The 17,726-nt window shown below is 45.4% G+C and overlaps 1 protein-coding gene across 4 annotated transcripts in view; it reads left to right on the forward strand.

Moving 5' to 3' along the window:
- The window catches only part of ARK2N (arkadia (RNF111) N-terminal like PKA signaling regulator 2N), an 84,176-nt gene extending 73,514 nt beyond the window's left edge, over positions 1-10,662 (forward strand). For 2 of the 4 annotated variants that reach the window (XM_084832857.1, XM_084832856.1), the window contains 4 exons: positions 4-186; positions 3,574-3,700; positions 4,052-4,183; positions 5,813-10,662. In XM_084832857.1, coding sequence (XP_084688983.1) covers positions 4-186; positions 3,574-3,700; positions 4,052-4,183; positions 5,813-5,996 — 626 coding nt within the window. In that variant the 3' untranslated portion in view covers positions 5,997-10,662. Of the gene's footprint in view, positions 1-3; positions 187-3,573; positions 3,701-4,051; positions 4,184-5,812 lie in introns of those variants that run through there. The other 2 variants (XM_084832858.1, XR_014787489.1) reach the window with 2 other exon arrangements.
- Positions 10,663-17,726: the final 7,064 nt, after the last annotated feature.

Genomic DNA, 17,726 nt, shown 5'->3' on the forward strand with positions numbered 1-17,726 from the left:
CAGATGGACCTCCAGTTGTGGCTCATTATGATATCTCAGACACAAACTCTGACCCAGAAGTGGTGAATGTGGACAATCTTTTGGCAGCTGCAGTAGTTCAAGAGCACAACAGTTCTGTCGTTAACCAGGACACTGGGCCTACTTGGAGGACGAGAGGGCTGCTAGAAGAGCTGAATGCTGAAACAGGTGAGTAGAGGAAAGTGGTTTGAAGCATTTAATCCGTTCTTATTTGATCATTGCATCTCCTTCTACTAAACTTCTTAGGCTTCCATCCCTCTTCTCCATGACCTGGAAACCTCATCGTCTCAGGCCATATCCTGTGCCTCCCCTACACAGCCACTCCCACTCCTTCATATTTATTTATTTGAAAGATTTTTAACCTGCTTTTCAAGCACACTGCCCTCACAAGGTGGCTTACAATATTACAAAAACACAAACATACAGATTAGAATTACACACACAGTAGCTAATGGCTATTGCTGGTGGGCCTCTGATACTGATCTTACTGCTTGGGCAGGCTCATAGAGGTGTAGGCGGTCCTTCAGATAATGTGGTCCCAAACCATTTAGCACCTTGAATTGGGCCCAGAAATTAACAGGCAGCCAGTGTAAATGATACAGAATAGCCTGAGGTAATTGTGCCTGCAGCAGAGCTGCAAACGCACTCTTTCTGTTAAGTTATCACTTGGATTGCAGACCAGGCCAAGGAACTTTGAGGCTTGTCCAGATAGGCCTGGACAATACCTAGGCAATAAGATGTGCAATAGGCCTAGGTAATAAGATGCGCAACATTGCTTTGATCCCCTTGTCTCATTACTCCTGAGGGAGCACTGTGCCTCTTTTTCCTTCCCCATCCTCCTGACACCCCCTATACATGCTACAGACATGCGCTGCTAGTCTGAGAGAGAGAGAGAGAGCTGCTTCCTTGTGATGCAATTCTTCATGGCTGCAGTACACAGTGAATGCTGCAACTGTGCAGGAAAGTCCTATTATCTTGAGGTTTCTCACCCAGGTGACTTTCCCACATGCATGCCCCCAATGGGAGAGCAATGAACAAGTGGGAAAGACCCATACAATGACCCCCACCCCCATGTGTGAGATTGCATTATGGGGCAATGACTCCAATATGGCAGTGAGTGTGTGAATGGTCCCTGAGCATGTACCCAGTCTAGTGACTGTTGTAAACAAAACAACGAAAACTTAATCATTAGCCACTTACTCATGGGAGGCAAGTTATGGTGCATGTTTTCACTTAGTGGAGACACACTGGTGACTGCCAGTGACCTCATATGGGGCCTGCAGCTCCATATCTATTATCGTTTACTGTCAACTGCTGTTAGGCCTGCCAGGTTAGAGAGTACAGCATGAAGAATATCGCTCAGTGAGCCTTGTCTTCCTACCATAGTCCCTCCTGCTGGCATGCTGATGGCTTTGCCTCCCTCTCACAAGTGGCCTTTCCTGCCTTCGTCATTCATTGAACACCGTGCATCTTCTGCACTCCTTGCCAAGAGTCTCATTGTGCTTCTGAACAAGGGGTACTGCTGTGCCACTTAACATGGGACTGCAGATTCTGTGAGCTCATCAGGACCTTTTCTGATGTTTCAGACTGAGGTGACGAGCAAAGAAGGATGAGCTAGCAGTTCGTAGGGAAGAAAAAGAGAAAGGTGCTTAGGGACACTGGTAATAGTTTGAGTGCCCTGGAATCCAATGAAGAATTATTCAAAGTGCAGATGTACAAGCAAGATGGTGTACCAGTGTAATAAGGATATTGAGTAAAAAAATCACACACAGTCCTTCATTTCCCCATATTATTATAATGTACCACCCCAGCCATACTTCAGCTGAATCATGGATCAACCAATAGGTTGGGCAACACCGGGTCGGTCTGTTTGTCTTCCTTCCTTTATTTATTTGATTTGTACCCTGCCTTTCTACCAAGAAAAATGGCACTCAAGGCAGCTTACAATCATAAATAAAACTTGATTAAAATAATAATAAAACACAATTAAAAGCACAACAATAACAGAAGAAAAACAACATCCAACGCAACAGACCTGCTTACATCCCAAAGCCCTGTTTGAATAAAAAGGTCTTTGCCTGTTGGCAGAATGACAGCAGAGAGGGAGCACACCTAGCCTCCCTCAGCAGGGAGCTCCACAACCTGGGTGCAGGCACTGAGAAGGTCCTCTCTCATGTTGCCACCAAACACACCCCCTAAGGTGGCATTTTGAAAAGAAATGCCTTTCCCAAGGATTTTAAGACCTGGGCAGGTTCATATGGGAGAAAGCAGGTTTTCAGGTAGCCTAGTCCCAAGCCATATGGGGCTTTATAGCTCATAACCAGGACTTTGAATTCTGCCTGGAAACAGACCAGTAGCCAGTGAACCTGTTGTAACAAGGGAGTCACATGCTCCCCATAATTGGCCCTGGTCAACAGTCTGGCTGCAGCATTCTGGAGTAGCTAAAGTTTCTGACCAGTTTTCAAAGACGGCTCCACGTACAGCATGTTACAGTAGTCCAAACAGGATGTAATTAAGGCATCTGTGGCCGGCTGGCCTGCCTGCTTGCCTGCCTGCCTGCCTTCCTCATCCATGTCACCCACAATGGCTATAAGAGTTTGGTGCACAGCTCCTACAAGGAGGAAAACAAACCACTCTAGATTAAGGTTATTTGACACTGATATGTGCATGTATTTGTTTGGATTCCAATATGGCTTTCTAGTACCCACTTCCTGTAACCAGTGCATTTCCTGGTTGAGTACAAGTGCCGTGGTAATTGAGGTGCATCTTCCAGGATATTTTTGGTTTCCCTTATATAAGTGTGTTGGGGTTTATTGTGGGCGCTTCTGGATTCAACTTTGCTCTTTTATGTCCAGATGGCAACGGTGTCCACGTTATGTGTGATGCACCAGCTGTGGCCAGATCAGGAACCTGGGCACTGTCACCTATACTATTGTAACTTTGTTGATCTATTCCTGCAGTGCGCTCTGCATGGGTCTGCCCTTGAAGATTGTTTGGAAGCTTCCACTAGTCCCAAATGCAGTAGCCCATCTGTTGCTGGGTGTTGAATTGTGAAGGTACTAATTCTCTCACAGGTGCACTGGGTCCATCATATCACCCAGACCAACTACCTCCCATATGTTCCCCTTTCTCTGATGTGTTAGGATCTGGTACTAAGAGCCTTCTCCTTATTTCAGCTTCACATGGAGCTTTTCTGTTCTGGCACTAAAGTTGTAGACTTTTTTTGCCAGAGAAATTCAGCAGCGCAGCTTGTTTTAGCTTTCTTTACATGCTATTGTATCTGTTTGTTTGATTGTTTGATAGCTGTTTTAGACTGATGCTTCAGTTGCTCAATTTTGTGCATGCCAAAGTTGGGGTGCATCACTGGGCATCCTTCTGTGGCTGTTCAGTAATTTTTTAAAAATTAAATTATGCACATCAGTATATCCTGCTACTGCAATGTGATGAATGAGACCCTTGATCAACATGGGTCGTGAGAAATGCCTTCTTGCTGAGGGCATGCAAAGATGACCTGGCTGCTGAATCCCAGGCTGCCTTTCACTTTATTGTCTGCAGATCACTTGGATACTGGATTCCTGGCAAGTGACAAAACCTCCACCAGCAACACCCAGGTCAATGAAGAAATCAATATTGCCTCATCGGATAGCGAAGTGGAAATTGTGGGAGTTCAGGAACATGCAAGGTGCTCATCACATTTTTATTCTCCTTTCTTGGTTTTTAATGAATCCAATTAAATGGCTGGAATAAATTTTTGAAATGAAGAATGCATTTAATTGCTCGTGTTACGTTTTTGTGGCCTGCTGAAACAAAAATAGAAATTAAACACGCCCAGTGTTAAATTCATGGGAGCATTTATTATTTATTTATGTAGCGCCGAAAATAAGCTGAACACAGAGGCTCATGGAGGATATGCAAGTGATGCAGGCATTGTTACAAGCTGCTGAAAGTTTCATTTCAAATAAAAACAGAGAGAAATCATAAGGGAGGAAAGCACTAGAAAATAAACTCTTAAGGAGCTCTTTTTTTAAAACAGGAAGGACGTGTGTCAAACAGCAGGGGGGAAAAGAATTCCAGTCATAGGGAGACATGGAGTGAAGGCTGAGAAAACCAATGAGGTGACAAAAGGAAAAGCAAGCAGTGAAAACGAAGAACCATGTGAACAAAGGTGCTGAGACAAACTATCCCTCAGTTTCCAGTTTAAAACCAAACCTGCAGAAAGATCCACCCTCCCTCCCTGGGTCTTTGACCTTTTAAGGGTGACACCACAGGGAACCCTCGCATGCTGCCTTCCAGTATGTGGCCTCCAGCCACTGGCGGGTGATGCAGTCCTAGGTCAGGCTCTTCTTTTGAGGGAGAGGGGGGCCAATGCAATGCAAGTGGTCTTGGGGGCTGGCTGATAACAGGTGGCCGACCAGAGAGAGCAACTAGCCCTGCAGTTACTCTGTAGTATCTTTTGGCCCTTGGTGATGGATGTAGTTTTGGATCCAGGCTTCTTCCAGGGTGGAGTACACTGCAAAAGCGGTTTCAAATTAGCCTTTAAATGCCAAGTGGTTATTGGGAATTTGGAAGTGGAAGCTTTTTTCAGATGTGTTAACATGTCTCTAAAGAAAGGCAGATGACCAGGAATACCCATGCCATTAAAACACACACACAGAGACACATGCACATGGGACATGGCCCTCAGGGTCATTTCACATGTAACATTTGACTCAAGTACGCCATTGGTTTTACCTTGTCAAGCATGGGCACATCCCCATTCCCACTGGGCTTAGTAGGCCTCTGTTTTCCTCTCCCCCTCCCCTCACATAGGCAGCGTAAGGGGGCATTACAGGAAATGTGAGGTCTGTGCATGCTCCCCATGTTCTCATCCAGCCCTGCCTCAATGCCCTGTGCAGCTTACTTGTGCTCTGATGATTTGAAGATACTGATGGAATGATGCTCCCATATTATTAACCATTTCATCTAGTAAGAGCATAGTTTCTATAAATCTCCTTGAAACAATCAAATGTATATCTTTTCCATATCTCAGAATTCCCTAGATGTTGATCTAAACCAGATGTGGGCATTATGCCGCCCCCTGGGCACTTTTTGTGCTCTCCTCCCATTCTGAATTTTTTGCCATAGCAGTAGCAAAAAACATTTATGATTTTGCTGAAAAATAAAGTGAGCAGGGAGCGTATGCCTTGTTTTAAAGCAATATCACAGGGCTTTGCTGCTGCTACTCCGCTGATTTCCAGCAGCATTAGGGCAGGGTGCATCCCCCTGGTGGGTTCCAGGGTCAGGTAATGGCGCCCCAGACCCCTGGAAGTTGCCCACCCTGGTCTGTACTCACCAGGCAAAAAGCCTAAATCACCCACCCCCACCCTGGGATTACAGGGATGGTAATGCTAAACTTAACGAGGGCTGCTGTAAGGATTACTGGGATAATGTGTGTGAAGTGCTATGAATGCACTCACACACTATATAAATGATGACAGTGGTGATTCAGTGATTGACCTGTGACGGCCGTTTTGTGCAGAGAGCTCACCTTCCCAAGAGTACACTGCACTTCTTAATGCCTTCTTCATCCCTTCCTTCCTCCCCCCTCATCACAATTTAACCAATACCCACCCATTCTTTTTCACAACTTTGCTGCCTCCCTCTCCCTGCTTTAGTACAAGACGTGCATCACAGATGGTCCCTTGTCAATGCCCTTAGGTGATGGAAGTGCATGTGCGTGGACCACCCCCGATGCTCTTACGGGGAACCTTTAGCAGGCATGTTCATGCTGTTTCTTCACTTTGCTTTGCCACAGGTGTGTCCATCCTCGGGGAGGAGTAATTCAAAGTGTGTCTTCCCGGAAACATGGCTCAGGTCTGCAGTGCACCCGGCAATCAGAACCATGGACAGGCGTGGCCCCCCCACAAAATTGGTCATCGCCCCCCGAAGTGGTGGATCTCACGCTAGACGAGGACAGCAGGCGCAAATACTTACTGTAATGCAATTTCACTGTGTTTTTAGTCACTTAGCCCCTCTCCCTTCTGTGGCACAGAAGTTCCTGGATATCACCTTGGTGTCCAAAGCATCTGCTCTTGGCATTCTGGAATTCAGACTCCTGCAGGAGAATTTCCTCCTCTCCCCCCACCCCATTAGAATTGCAGTGTCATTTCAGAAAATTCCTGAACCCCTCCATAGTCAAAGGGAGCTTCCCTGTTATGGAAAACGTAGCAGCACTGGACTTCACTGACAACTTCCAAGTTTTTAATTGTGTGTGATTAATTTAGAGCATTTGTTGATGGAAGCAGTGACACCTTCCCACTCGCACCCTTTAGAGAGCCGTATGATTTCTTTAATTCACCACTAAAACGGATGTCGCTGGTACATGTGAGGTTTTATTTTCTTTCTCCCTTGCAGTGTAAGCATTAAAATAACACCGCTGGCCTGATTTGTTCATGGCTCTTGAGTGTCCCCATCATGATTGTAGTATAACTGTTGGGAGCTTAGAAGTGTTGAGTTGTGACTAGGGGTGTCCATAACACAAGTCAGTTTGGTTACAAAACCAGCAGGACTTGCTCACAAAAGGCCTATAATGTGCACTGAGCAGCTTTATTTAAAATGCAGAAGATTATTCTCCACTTCACTTGAAGCTCACACACTGCTCAGTGCTTCTAATAATGCATTTTATTTTTCTCTAGACTACTGTACTGTTACTGGTGATTTGGCCCAACTTGCCACAGCCTTTAAAAAAATTTTTTTTAAAGCCCAAGGAGGTGAGGCTGGCAAAGGCATCAGTACCTAATTCTGAACTCAGGTGTGCTTTTCATGTTAAGCTTTAAAGGCCCAGGTGCAGCCTGACCCAGATCTCTGTATTTGAAGGTACGTGAAAGTGGAGTGGATCCTTCTGTTTGTGCTGCATTCACACGAAGGACCTCAGATGTTTGACTTAAGCTTGACACACCTTGCTTCCTGTTCTCTTCTTAACGAGAAAAGAATAAAGTGAGGAGGAGGCAGGGGCACAGACTCCTTTTCCAAGAGAAGTATTTCCTCTTCCAGGTGGATTGTTACCAGAGTAAGCCCAGTTCAGTCCCTTCTCAGGGTGGCTGGTACTTCCTCTGTTTACTACTACTACTACAATTCATGTGTCACTTCCCACTGCAAAAAAGCTGCTTTGGGGCGACTTACACACACAAATACAAATAAATTATATTAAATCGATAATTAATATAACAAGAAAAAACCAAAATCAGTATAAACTATGATCAGCACAATATTACAAATAAAAATAAACACCATATGACTATTATCTTAAAAACGACACAATACAGAAAGCGGTCATCCATAATACACAAAATTTACCACCACCCTCCCCAGCCTAGAACGAACACCACAAAAGCAGCCTACAACAATTGGAACATAACTACTGTCCAGATGCCTGGGGAAATAAATCTATGTTTGCCTGATGCCAAAAATATGACTGTGTCAGCACCAGCTGAGCTTCCTTAGAGAGAACGGTCCATAAATGGAGGACGATCATGAGAAAGGCCCATTCCCAAACTTCCACCCATGAGCTTCTCTTAGAGGGGCACATAGAGAAGGGTCTCTGAAGCGGAACCCAAGGTTCATATGGGGAAAGGCGGTCCTTGAGGAATTGGGGTCCCAAGCCGTATAGGGCTTTATAGATTAAAACCAGCACTGTTTAAAGTAAAGCAAGGGAGAATTCAGAGAGAGAGAGAGAGAGAGAGTCTCCTATTTCTTCAATGAATATTACCATCCTTAAGAGGAAGATACGACTCTACGCAAAACGGGTGTGAACAAATGCAGGAAATGCCCTGTTGCATTACCGCTACTGAGGTATCTAACATTGCCTTGCCTTTACGCATTGCATACTGCCTCAGAAAGAGTTGTAAAGTTGGGAGCAGCAGCTTATGTTTTACCATATATTTAGATCACCTCCTGTTGGAAAGCAGAGGATGGAATGGGGACACTCGGGTTTCATTTTTACTCATCTTCAGATCTGTGGGTGTAACTTAAAGATCTGCCTTGGTCTTTAAAACGTGGCATGAGAAATGGCCCTTCATTTTATCGAAGTCCCTTAAATATTTGGATCTTCTTGCTGGAGTTCACCAGTTCCTAGATCCACAGCTCTTGGCTTCGGAGCCCCTTCTCGGTCAGATTCCACAGATGCCTTCTGTGGATTGCTGCAAGATGAGATTTTAGCCATCCTTGCTCCATGCCGACTGTTTTCACACGGGAGTTAATAGAGGGATTTCTGGTGCACCGGATGATGGGGTTGTTGGGCGGGCAAGATTTCCGTGTTTGTCCGGTGAGCCTGATTTCACTTGATTTCCCATTGGCGGCGGCTCAAATCTTAGCGCATGCTGGGGAACCTCTGAGTAAACTGTGTATAGCGACCTTGGTTCCTCAGACTCCTTGAATCCCTTGACTGTTCACATGACCAGGTCACTCATGCAGTGGTTTCAATTATGTGATTGGTCCTCAGAGTGTTTTTTTGTACGCATGAGCAGTAGCTGTCAGTGGAGCAAGCCTTTGCATATGGTGAGATTATCACAATGTGCCCGAGTTACTAAGGAATGCAGATATCTTTTCTCTGTAAGACTAGGAGACTCACAAGTTGGGGAAGAACTGTCAGGTGTGCTTAGGCTCGTGAAAGGTTAGAAGAGGGATGCCATTGCATTTGCACTGGTGTCAGGAAAGACGCTCGCTCACCCACCCTCCCGCTGCTTACAGAAGCACGAGTTAGCTCAGGCATTCCTCAAGGGGGAAGGATCGAGCCTTGAGCCCATTGTTTTTTTGCTGAAAACCAAACCAAGAGACTGCCCTTCAGTGGCAATTCAGTAATCATGTTCACTGGAGTAGATCCAGCCCATTGAATGAACAGGCATTAAGGCAGGGGTGGGCAGCTCGTGGCCCTCCAGATGTTTTGGCCTAGAACTCCCACGATCCCTCACCACTGGTTATGCTGGCTAGGGCTGATGGAAGTTGTAGACCAAAATATCCAGAGGGCCACAAGTTACCCACGCCTGCATTAAGGGGTATTGACTCAAGCCAGTTACATTCAATTGAACATTTTTACCCACTAGGTTATACTGTCAGTAAAAAGGCCTCTTTCAAAACCCAGCTGATTGTTCCTGGGAAGGGTGTTTGGCTGTGCAAAGTTAGAAATCATACTTAGAAGAACAACTGGATAACAGGCTTCTGCACAGTATTAGAATACTTCCCCCCCCCCCCCTATTGACTGTGAGGAGGACTTGGACTCTGCTAATATCCTTTGCTTGGGAGCAGGAGGCAGCCGAAACCCTGGTCATTACAGCAGATAACATTTTGTGACTTTGGTGCTTGCTTATATCAGTTACTATAGAGTAGCCTTCTGCAGCTTGGTGCCCTCCAGATGTGTTGGACTACAACCCCCAGAATTCCTAGCTATTGGGCATGGTGCCTGAGGTTGATGGGAGCTGTAGTCTAACACATCTGGAAGACACCAAATTGGGGAGGGCTGCTGTAGAGGCTATTTGCATGGCCAGCTTCTGACCTGGAGATGGCACCTGTTGCTTTGGCACCTCTGAGATGGAGATGACATATTTTATACTGTAGGTGGAGGAATTGTATTTTTGAATGCTCTGCCATATTAAAAATATCACAGTGTACAGAAAGCAAATACGTTGGGGGAAAGGCTAGGCTAGAACCGCTTCCCTACTACCACCACCAGCACTTTGACTTGCTTGCTTTCAAAGTGCAGGAGAGTTTTAATTTGGAGGAGTATTCAAATGTGCCATTTCCTCCAGTCTGCAACATTATCAGCCTGAGATTTTGGGAACAGCAGCTCCTTCCCCTGATGTGAAAGTGTCAGTTTGTGAAATCAGAGGCCCATTTGCTACATTGGTCAGGGTAGATGGACTGCTGATGCCCAGTGGACACAGGAGAGAGGGCCCCAAGCAATGTCTTCCCTTCCAGCCCAAGGCTGTTAAAGCAATCAGTGGTGCCTGCAGGTAGGGAACTCTCAGCCCAAAGGCCATCCCTTCTTTTTCTTCTCATTTGCTCTAAACCCATATGGCTAAATGAGCAGACTTTGGCTACGTTCTCGCTCACCTGTAACTGCTTGGGAACGTCTTTCCTGGGCTGCTCTTCCAGATGACAGGGTGTGTGTGTGTGTGTGTGTGTGTGTGTGTGTAAATACTGCAACCGTGAGAGCATGGCCAGCCACTTGGTTCTTTCTCACCTGATTGCCACCAGGCCAGGAGGGAAGGCCACAACCAAATGGGGAAGAGCCACATGATCCAGCCCACTCATGCACTTCCATTGTTCACACACATACAGCAGTGGCATGGGATTGGATCATGGGGAAGCAGCTCTAATGGAGGTGTGTGTGAAAGCAAGAGCAGGTCAACCAGATGGCCTCTGGCCTAGAGCAGCTCTTTCTACTATGTTTAATAGAGATGTCTTTCAAAACGTGAAATTAGATTTTTCAGAAGGCTGTAGGGTCTCCTGTCTCCTATGGTGGCCAGTACCAGAAGCATCAGAGGAACACACCGATGAGCTTTCCTTTAAAAACAAAAGGAGGGAAAAAAAAGAAGAAAAGCTATTTTTCAGTTTGTATATGCTGTGACTTCCATGTACATATAAAAATTTGACTGCATCCTAACCGAACTTCCTCCAATTGTGCACTGTGTTTGTTTTAAAGGAATCATGAGTTTTTAGCTTGGTAACCAGTTTCTCTCTCTCTTTAATTTAAAAACACTACATGTTTCTTTTGCTCTCTTGATACTCTTCTTTAAAAGAGAGAATGAGAAAGGAAAAAAAATAAAACACAATCACTGGATAGCTAAGAAATTGGGGGTCCCCCCCTTTTTTTTGCTTCCTTTTTTGTCAGAGCAAAAGCTCTCTGAGACTGATTTGCTTTTTTCACAGTTGATAAATGAAACCGTAGCCATTGTATGGCTAAGAACCAATGCACTTGATAGTTTTAGTACAGGCCTGCAAAGCCTACACCCCATCCTGGCTTGCCAGTCATGAATTGCAGCCATGCGGGTCTTTCACAAACGCAGTGTTTGCAGCCGCAAAAACTGATTCCACCAAGCATCTGGCAAACTGCATCGCCCAGCTGTCAGGCGTCTTATTTTCTTTACAGGCCTGGTGTTAGCAGCTCTGCTGTTGCTGGAGCTCAAACGTGGAGTCTTCCACAGGGAAGACAAAACACAATGGCTTAGAATTTATGGTTTTCAGTTGTGTAACTCTTGAGTTTAAAAAAGATGGAAACACAAATAACGTTCTTTTTAACACTCATTCTCATTTCCATCTAGTATTTAATGGTCTTCAGAGAAAAAAATAATAATAAAACAGAGTGTTATAAAATATATATATATATATATATATTTTTTGGTGCAAGATGAGACTTTCTGGGTTTTTTTGAAACAAGTCTGTAGCATAAAGTTTAAACTATTTTAAGACAAAATAAAATAGAGTGGATTATTTAAACAATACCTTACTTTGTAGCGTGTGGGGCTTTTTCAGGGGGGATATCTCTTACATTTATTTGGTAATGTTTTGCTTAGACCTTTTAGGGATGTCTTGGAACATGGCACACATGGACCTCTCCCAGCACAGCTGTCTCACTTCCCATCTTCAGGTTGTCCACATCACATCCTATTTCCAATGCAGACAAAGTGAGGCTGAGAGAGGGAGTGGTTTGCCCAAGACCACCTAATGAGCTCATGGCAGAGGAGGCTTGAATCTGGGAGGTTCTGCTTCACAGTTCACACTTTGCCAGTACAGTATCCCATCGGTTACCACATATGGGACTTGTACATTGAAAAGAGCTTTGCAAATACTGTGATTTGCCCAAGGCTGTAGAAATGAGTACTTGGTAGTAGTGTGGAGTTGAATCCAGGTCTCCAGTGCCCAAGTAAAAACTGTATCCACTGGGCTGCATGACACACCAAACTCTCCCAAGTGTGGATCCTTATGTGGCCAATATGGCACCATCTTCACACAAAAGGGAGGTATCAGCAGGCTTGGGGGAGCCTATATTTGCAGGGGTGTGTGGGGGGAAACCTGCTAAGAGGGGTGGGGCAATCAGAAAGAACACTGATGAAACTAGGGGAGAATGGAGTGTGAAGACGTGAGTAGCTGGAACCCTGAACCAGGAGTACTACACACTGCAACATGTTGTTGCAGGCCCCACTTGATTTCACTTAATAGTAGAAGTTCTGATAAACTTTGACAGTGCAGTGTTTGAACTGTGTAGAGAGATATGGCCATAAAGTTTCGGAGGGGACGAATGGGTCCTTTCCAAGAAGAGCTATTGCTTTATTCTAACAGTGTTTGTCTTCGTGCAGTTTTGGGAGGTTATCAGAGATGCCTTGTACTGTCACACTTCTAATGCCATTGTAGGAGTAATGCCCCATCCTTGCATGCAGTTGTGTGCAGCTCACAAGAATCCCCATACATATGCACAAAACAGATAGTGCTATGCTGGGACTCAGAAACTGCTGGATTGGGTATAGGAGTGGGCCCAGGATCAAAAGATCTGAGAAACTGCCTTAGCTGTCTATGCATTAGAGGAGCTTTGAAGTGCTGCAAAAATTTTGACTGAAGTCTGCAAAGATCTGCAGCCAGGCTGAGGCTGGCAGATTTAAAAAGGGGGCCAACAGGTACCTTACCTTCAGATAAGTAGACAGCTTAGTGAAAGTGTAGAGTCGTAAACTGAACGATGGATCGATCAGTTGATAATATTTGTATACCGCGCAATATAACAAAATCTCTGAGTGGTTTACATGCCAAAGTATTAAAAAATAAATATTAAAACTCAACAAACAATTACAGTTAGAACAGATAAATAAACAGAAACAATAAAAATTTATTAAAAAGCAATAGAAAACAATCAAATAGAACAGCAGGATGATAATTACATCAGGGAAAGTAAATGCCTTCACGGGGGAGAATTCGTTCAAATGTGATTTTAGAAGACAATACTTCACATTACTGATACAATCCTGATCTTTCTAGATAGCTAATGCTTTAATCTTGAGTTTAATTTGCTTCTTTGTAGTGAAATTGGCATCTTTCAGCTCATCCAAGGTTAACTGTGTCTTAATTAGCTAATGCAATATAATATTTTTGACAGACATACCAATGCTGTTGGGAGGTCTGCCCAAGCAACTCTGTTTAGGTAACCTTGCCTTGCTCATTTAATTTTATTAAATGGTCCAGCAGGTGCCCTGAGACTAGCCAACCCTTCCTGACTCAAAAGTTACCTGAGCTAGCTGGGTTTTTTTTAAAAACCTATTTGCAAATAGCTCAACAGGTGCAAAGCTCTTCCATATCCCAGTAGCTTAGCTTCTTGGGTGACTGACTATCTCAGTCTCTCAGCTGTTAGACAACTTGTTTTTGAGTTTTAAGAATATCGAGGTCTTTTGTTGTTGTAACCTAATGGACTTTCCCTTATACCAAATAGTGTCTGGTTTGTATGTGTTTGTTTTAAAGGTACAGTTACCTTTTTTCGGAGGTGGCTCATCAGCACTGGGGCTTGTTGCTTGAAGCAACTGGCGCTTTAAATGGTCACGGACAGAAGGAACTGTCTTTTTTTAGGGATTATCCCAATTTCCAAATAGGATTAAAAAGGTCACTTGCGGTCACTATTAGCTGAAATAATTATCTCTTTTTCCCACTCATGTGAGGCTCTTGCATTTCCACCTCAATTTAGGTCAACATAACAATAAACTGTCTCCTGTGTCTTGGCTGAAACTAAGCAAGTGCCAAGACGGTCTGTGTGGTGCAACAATGAAAAATTATGGGCCAGTGTAACCCACATCTTGAGCTGAATTCTGCAACCTGCATAAATTATGCAGATTAAGAAACTTTGAATAATTTCTCATGCAACTTTGCTGGTCATGGGGAGGGGCAAAGAGCAATACTGGGCACTGAATCCTCACGGTCTGGTCATTGGAGACTTTACCCAGCAACATTTCCAGCTTCTGAGATCCACACACTTTAAAGAAACCATTAGGGCTAGAAAGTCACATTTCTCAAAAAGTGGAGTTCTCGGGCTAGTACCTCACACCGCATGTTTTCTGTGTGTCTCTCTCCCCCCCCCCGCCCCAAACCATGGCATATACCTAGACCTGACTGTAGCTGTTCTGCCCTGAAAGGGTACTGCTGTGATCATCCCAATAACTAACAACCTACACAAGGCCGGCGGGGATGGAATTCATGACGATTTGGTGTTCTGGGACATGTATGATGGCCTGAGCTCCTTGGAGAACGGTTGAGGTGCACATGTAGCTATTAACAAAATGGATGAGCATTTTTCTTTATTTGTTCATTGCAGGAGAGAGATATTTCACCCCAATCCCCTGGCACCCATACGCATGTAGGCTTCTGGACATGAGGACAGCAGGGAGGAGGGGAGAGCCGCAGCATATACAGTGGGGGACTGCTCTATGTGCTTACTTTTGCATCATGCCCTTGTTGTAGTGGAAGCTGGTACACCTTGGATAGCTCCTTTAAGAGTTCAGACTGAAACCCAGAGCCGATTTACCACCCCACTGCCATTGGAGCCATCAGCCTCCACTGCCATGGTGTGTGTGTGTTAGTTACAGTATTATAAGATATTCCCAGGTTAAATTCCTCCGAGCTGGTGATATGCCCCATTCTCTCTACCCACCATTTTACCCTGTGAGGTAAGTCAGCTTGGGAGATGGTTACTGGCCCAAGATTATCCTGTGTGTTTTACGGCTGAGAGTGGGTGGGGGTTGAACTCGAGTCTCCACACTCCTGACTCTGGCACTCTAATCACTAGGCCACACTTTCTAGTGGCAAGTTTGAGTCCACATGTTTGCTGAGATGATTTCTAGTTGCCTCGAGCATCCCAAGGGCTGTAGCACGGTGCCACCTTGTGGACATATTAGGAATATGGGAAATTGCTTGCTACAGAGTCAGAACATTGGTCCTTTTAGCTCAGCCTACCCCAAGCTGGTGCCCGTGATTCAGCCTGGGAAGCTTTGGGGAAAACTGTCCTGCGGCCCCTTAAACATGGACAGTGTTTCCCAGTGTATTCCACAGGGGTAGCTGTGGTAGTCTGTGTCAAGAAGCCCAAACAAGGTAACACTAGCATTTTCGGTCTTCCATTTAGTGGCACGAATAGCAGCCTCCATTGGGTGGAACGCTTCCAGTCATGTCCCATCCAGCATCCCCTTGAGATACACAAGGCCATCTGGCAGGAAAGGGTTAGCCACATCCTTGCGAATCCTCCCCTTCCTAAGGTAAACTCCAACAACGATAGTCCCTTTCCTCCAGTATGCATGAAGCTGTGCCCATGGGTCAATTGGGTGGCCACTGTCAATCAAGTCTACCCCAATTAAACAGCATCAAACATGGCAAAATGCCCACTTTGAATTGTCTGTCATCCATCTTTGACCAGCACAAGACACTCCACTGAATGCCTATGGGACCCTGATCTAGGTCTATTTGCTCTGATAAAATGCCCAGTACAGGTAGGTTAGTATTCTGGCAGAAGTTCCGCTTTTCTTAGATTATCATGCACACTCACTGCTTTCCTTCACAATCCTGTTTTTACCTTTACTTTAATAAACATTCCTTAACTGGACTATTGGGATGGACTTCAATGATCAGTGTGTCGTCTCCCAGCACATACTGCCTATGCTGGGTTACATTTTACCGAGTAAGATGCAGAGGAAGGACGATGGGACAATTCCTTAGCCAGCTGTGACTGGCTGTTTTCCTACTCCCAAGCAAACACCCTCAGAGTTGGGAGGAAACCCACTTTACCCTAGCTTGAGTTGACTAGGAGTGGGTGGTGGCAGAGAAGGAAGAACAAGAGGCAGATAATGTGTTCGAGCTATGGGAAGAGGTATCAGGATTGCGACCCATGGCACATGTAGGTTGGCCCCATAAGGTCGGTGTGTGTGTGTGTCTGTAGCATGACAGAGCAATGGTCCCCCACCCACACACCTTTTCTTCTTTTTAAGAAGCGACAGAGTTCCTCTGTGGGACAGCTTTCTGACCTCTGCCATTTTGTTTTCTCCACGCAGTGTGCTTGGTGTTGGTCAAGGGCATTATGGGAAAAAAAGAATAATGGTTGCCAGGTGGCCAACCATTCCCCCACTCCACCCCACAGTGCTCTGACTAGTTTGTTGTAACATCCTGGACATTGTGGAGAAAACAAAATGGTAACTGTGGGTCAAATTCCAGTTGCCAGAACTCAAGTCCTAAGCAAGGGCAGGAGGGCATCAACATGGTGGACCCTGCTGGGACACTGGAACATCAGCATCTGTGTGAGGAAGCCACATACTGATGCTAAACCTAAGCATAAGGGACCTCATCTACCAATTGGACTTTGTCTAAGCAGCAGCAGACATGAAAGTTTAGGTGCTCCCACAAGAATGGCTTTCTGTCTTATCACATGATTGCCACAGGGCTAGGACATATCTGCCCCCTGAACTGCATGAGGAGCCTCCATTCTTTTAAAAACACTCCTGACGTTCATTTGTTCTGTGATTTTATGTGGTGCTTCACAAAGAATGAGAGGTCAGCTCTCTGCTTCAAGGGGCATATAGTCTCTAGAAACTGACACGTGAGGGAGACAATGAACTGGTTCGAAAGTAACCCACGATTTGCTGTGGCACATGCTGGGTTTGTACCACTCCCATTTTGAATATTTCCCCGTGACATCTGAAACTGGACACTACGGGTTAATTGTGGATTAAACAACCCACAGTTAACCTACATTAATTGTTAACTGTGGACTTTTTAATCCATGATGAACCCACAGTGTTTTGAGTTCAGACATCATGGAGGAACCTCCGGTTGGGCTGATTGGAGGCTGCATATTCAAAACGGCAGGGGCAGACACAAAGGCAAGTTGTGGATTAATTGACCCACGGTTTGCTGCTGTTATGTGCAAAGGGGCCAACATGGAAGCAGAGGCAAAACCCAGGAAGAATTGCCATTGTACATAATCGGGCTTAGTTACCAAACGATATGGAGACTATGGGGTTGTGCCAAACCTTTCATGGGAAAAAGTGGGTTTTGAGGAAGGCGTAGGAAGGAAGGAAGGAAGGAAGGAAGGAAGGAAGGAAGGAAGGGAGAGAGGCGGCATTTGGTATCTTTAAATACTTCCCTTGGGGAGAGGTTGCAGATGTGTTAGACTGCAACTTCCATCTTTCCCAGCCAGCATTGGGCATGCTGGCTGAGGATGATGGGAGTTGCAGTCCAACACATCTGCAGAGCACCAGGTTGTGAAAGGCTATGGAAATGCTTTTTGGTCCCTGAACTATTACAAGGCCATTTGCAGCTAGTGAGCAGGCTTTTGAGTACCTCTTCTCTTTCCCTCTTGTTGAGCAGGATTCTGGCCCAGGCAGGACTCACTGGCAGTGATGCCCAGTTCCCACTGCTCTTTGGGGCAGCATCTATATCCAGCCATGCCTCACGTCCAGCTAGCTGATGGCCGTAGGGCTGCTAGGCAGATGGCCAGTTGGCTCCGGAGGCAGATGACAGACCCCCAGCTCAGCACTGCAAATAGCCTTCCCTCCCAGCCTGAAGGGGTCACTGGGTTTGACTCCTCTGCAAGAAAAGCCAGACTTCGCTGTCTGTTAGCAGCACTGAGGCAATGGCGTTTCTGGTTAAATAAGAGCCCGCTGGGTGGCGCCAAAGTTAGCCACAAGGCTGCAAATCGCATCCGACGCTGAGCCATC

The sequence above is a fragment of the Heloderma suspectum genome, chromosome 2 (genome assembly GCF_057233095.1).
Source record: "Heloderma suspectum isolate Gila_16-S chromosome 2, 16-S_ref, whole genome shotgun sequence".
Taxonomy (NCBI): domain Eukaryota; kingdom Metazoa; phylum Chordata; class Lepidosauria; order Squamata; family Helodermatidae; genus Heloderma; species Heloderma suspectum.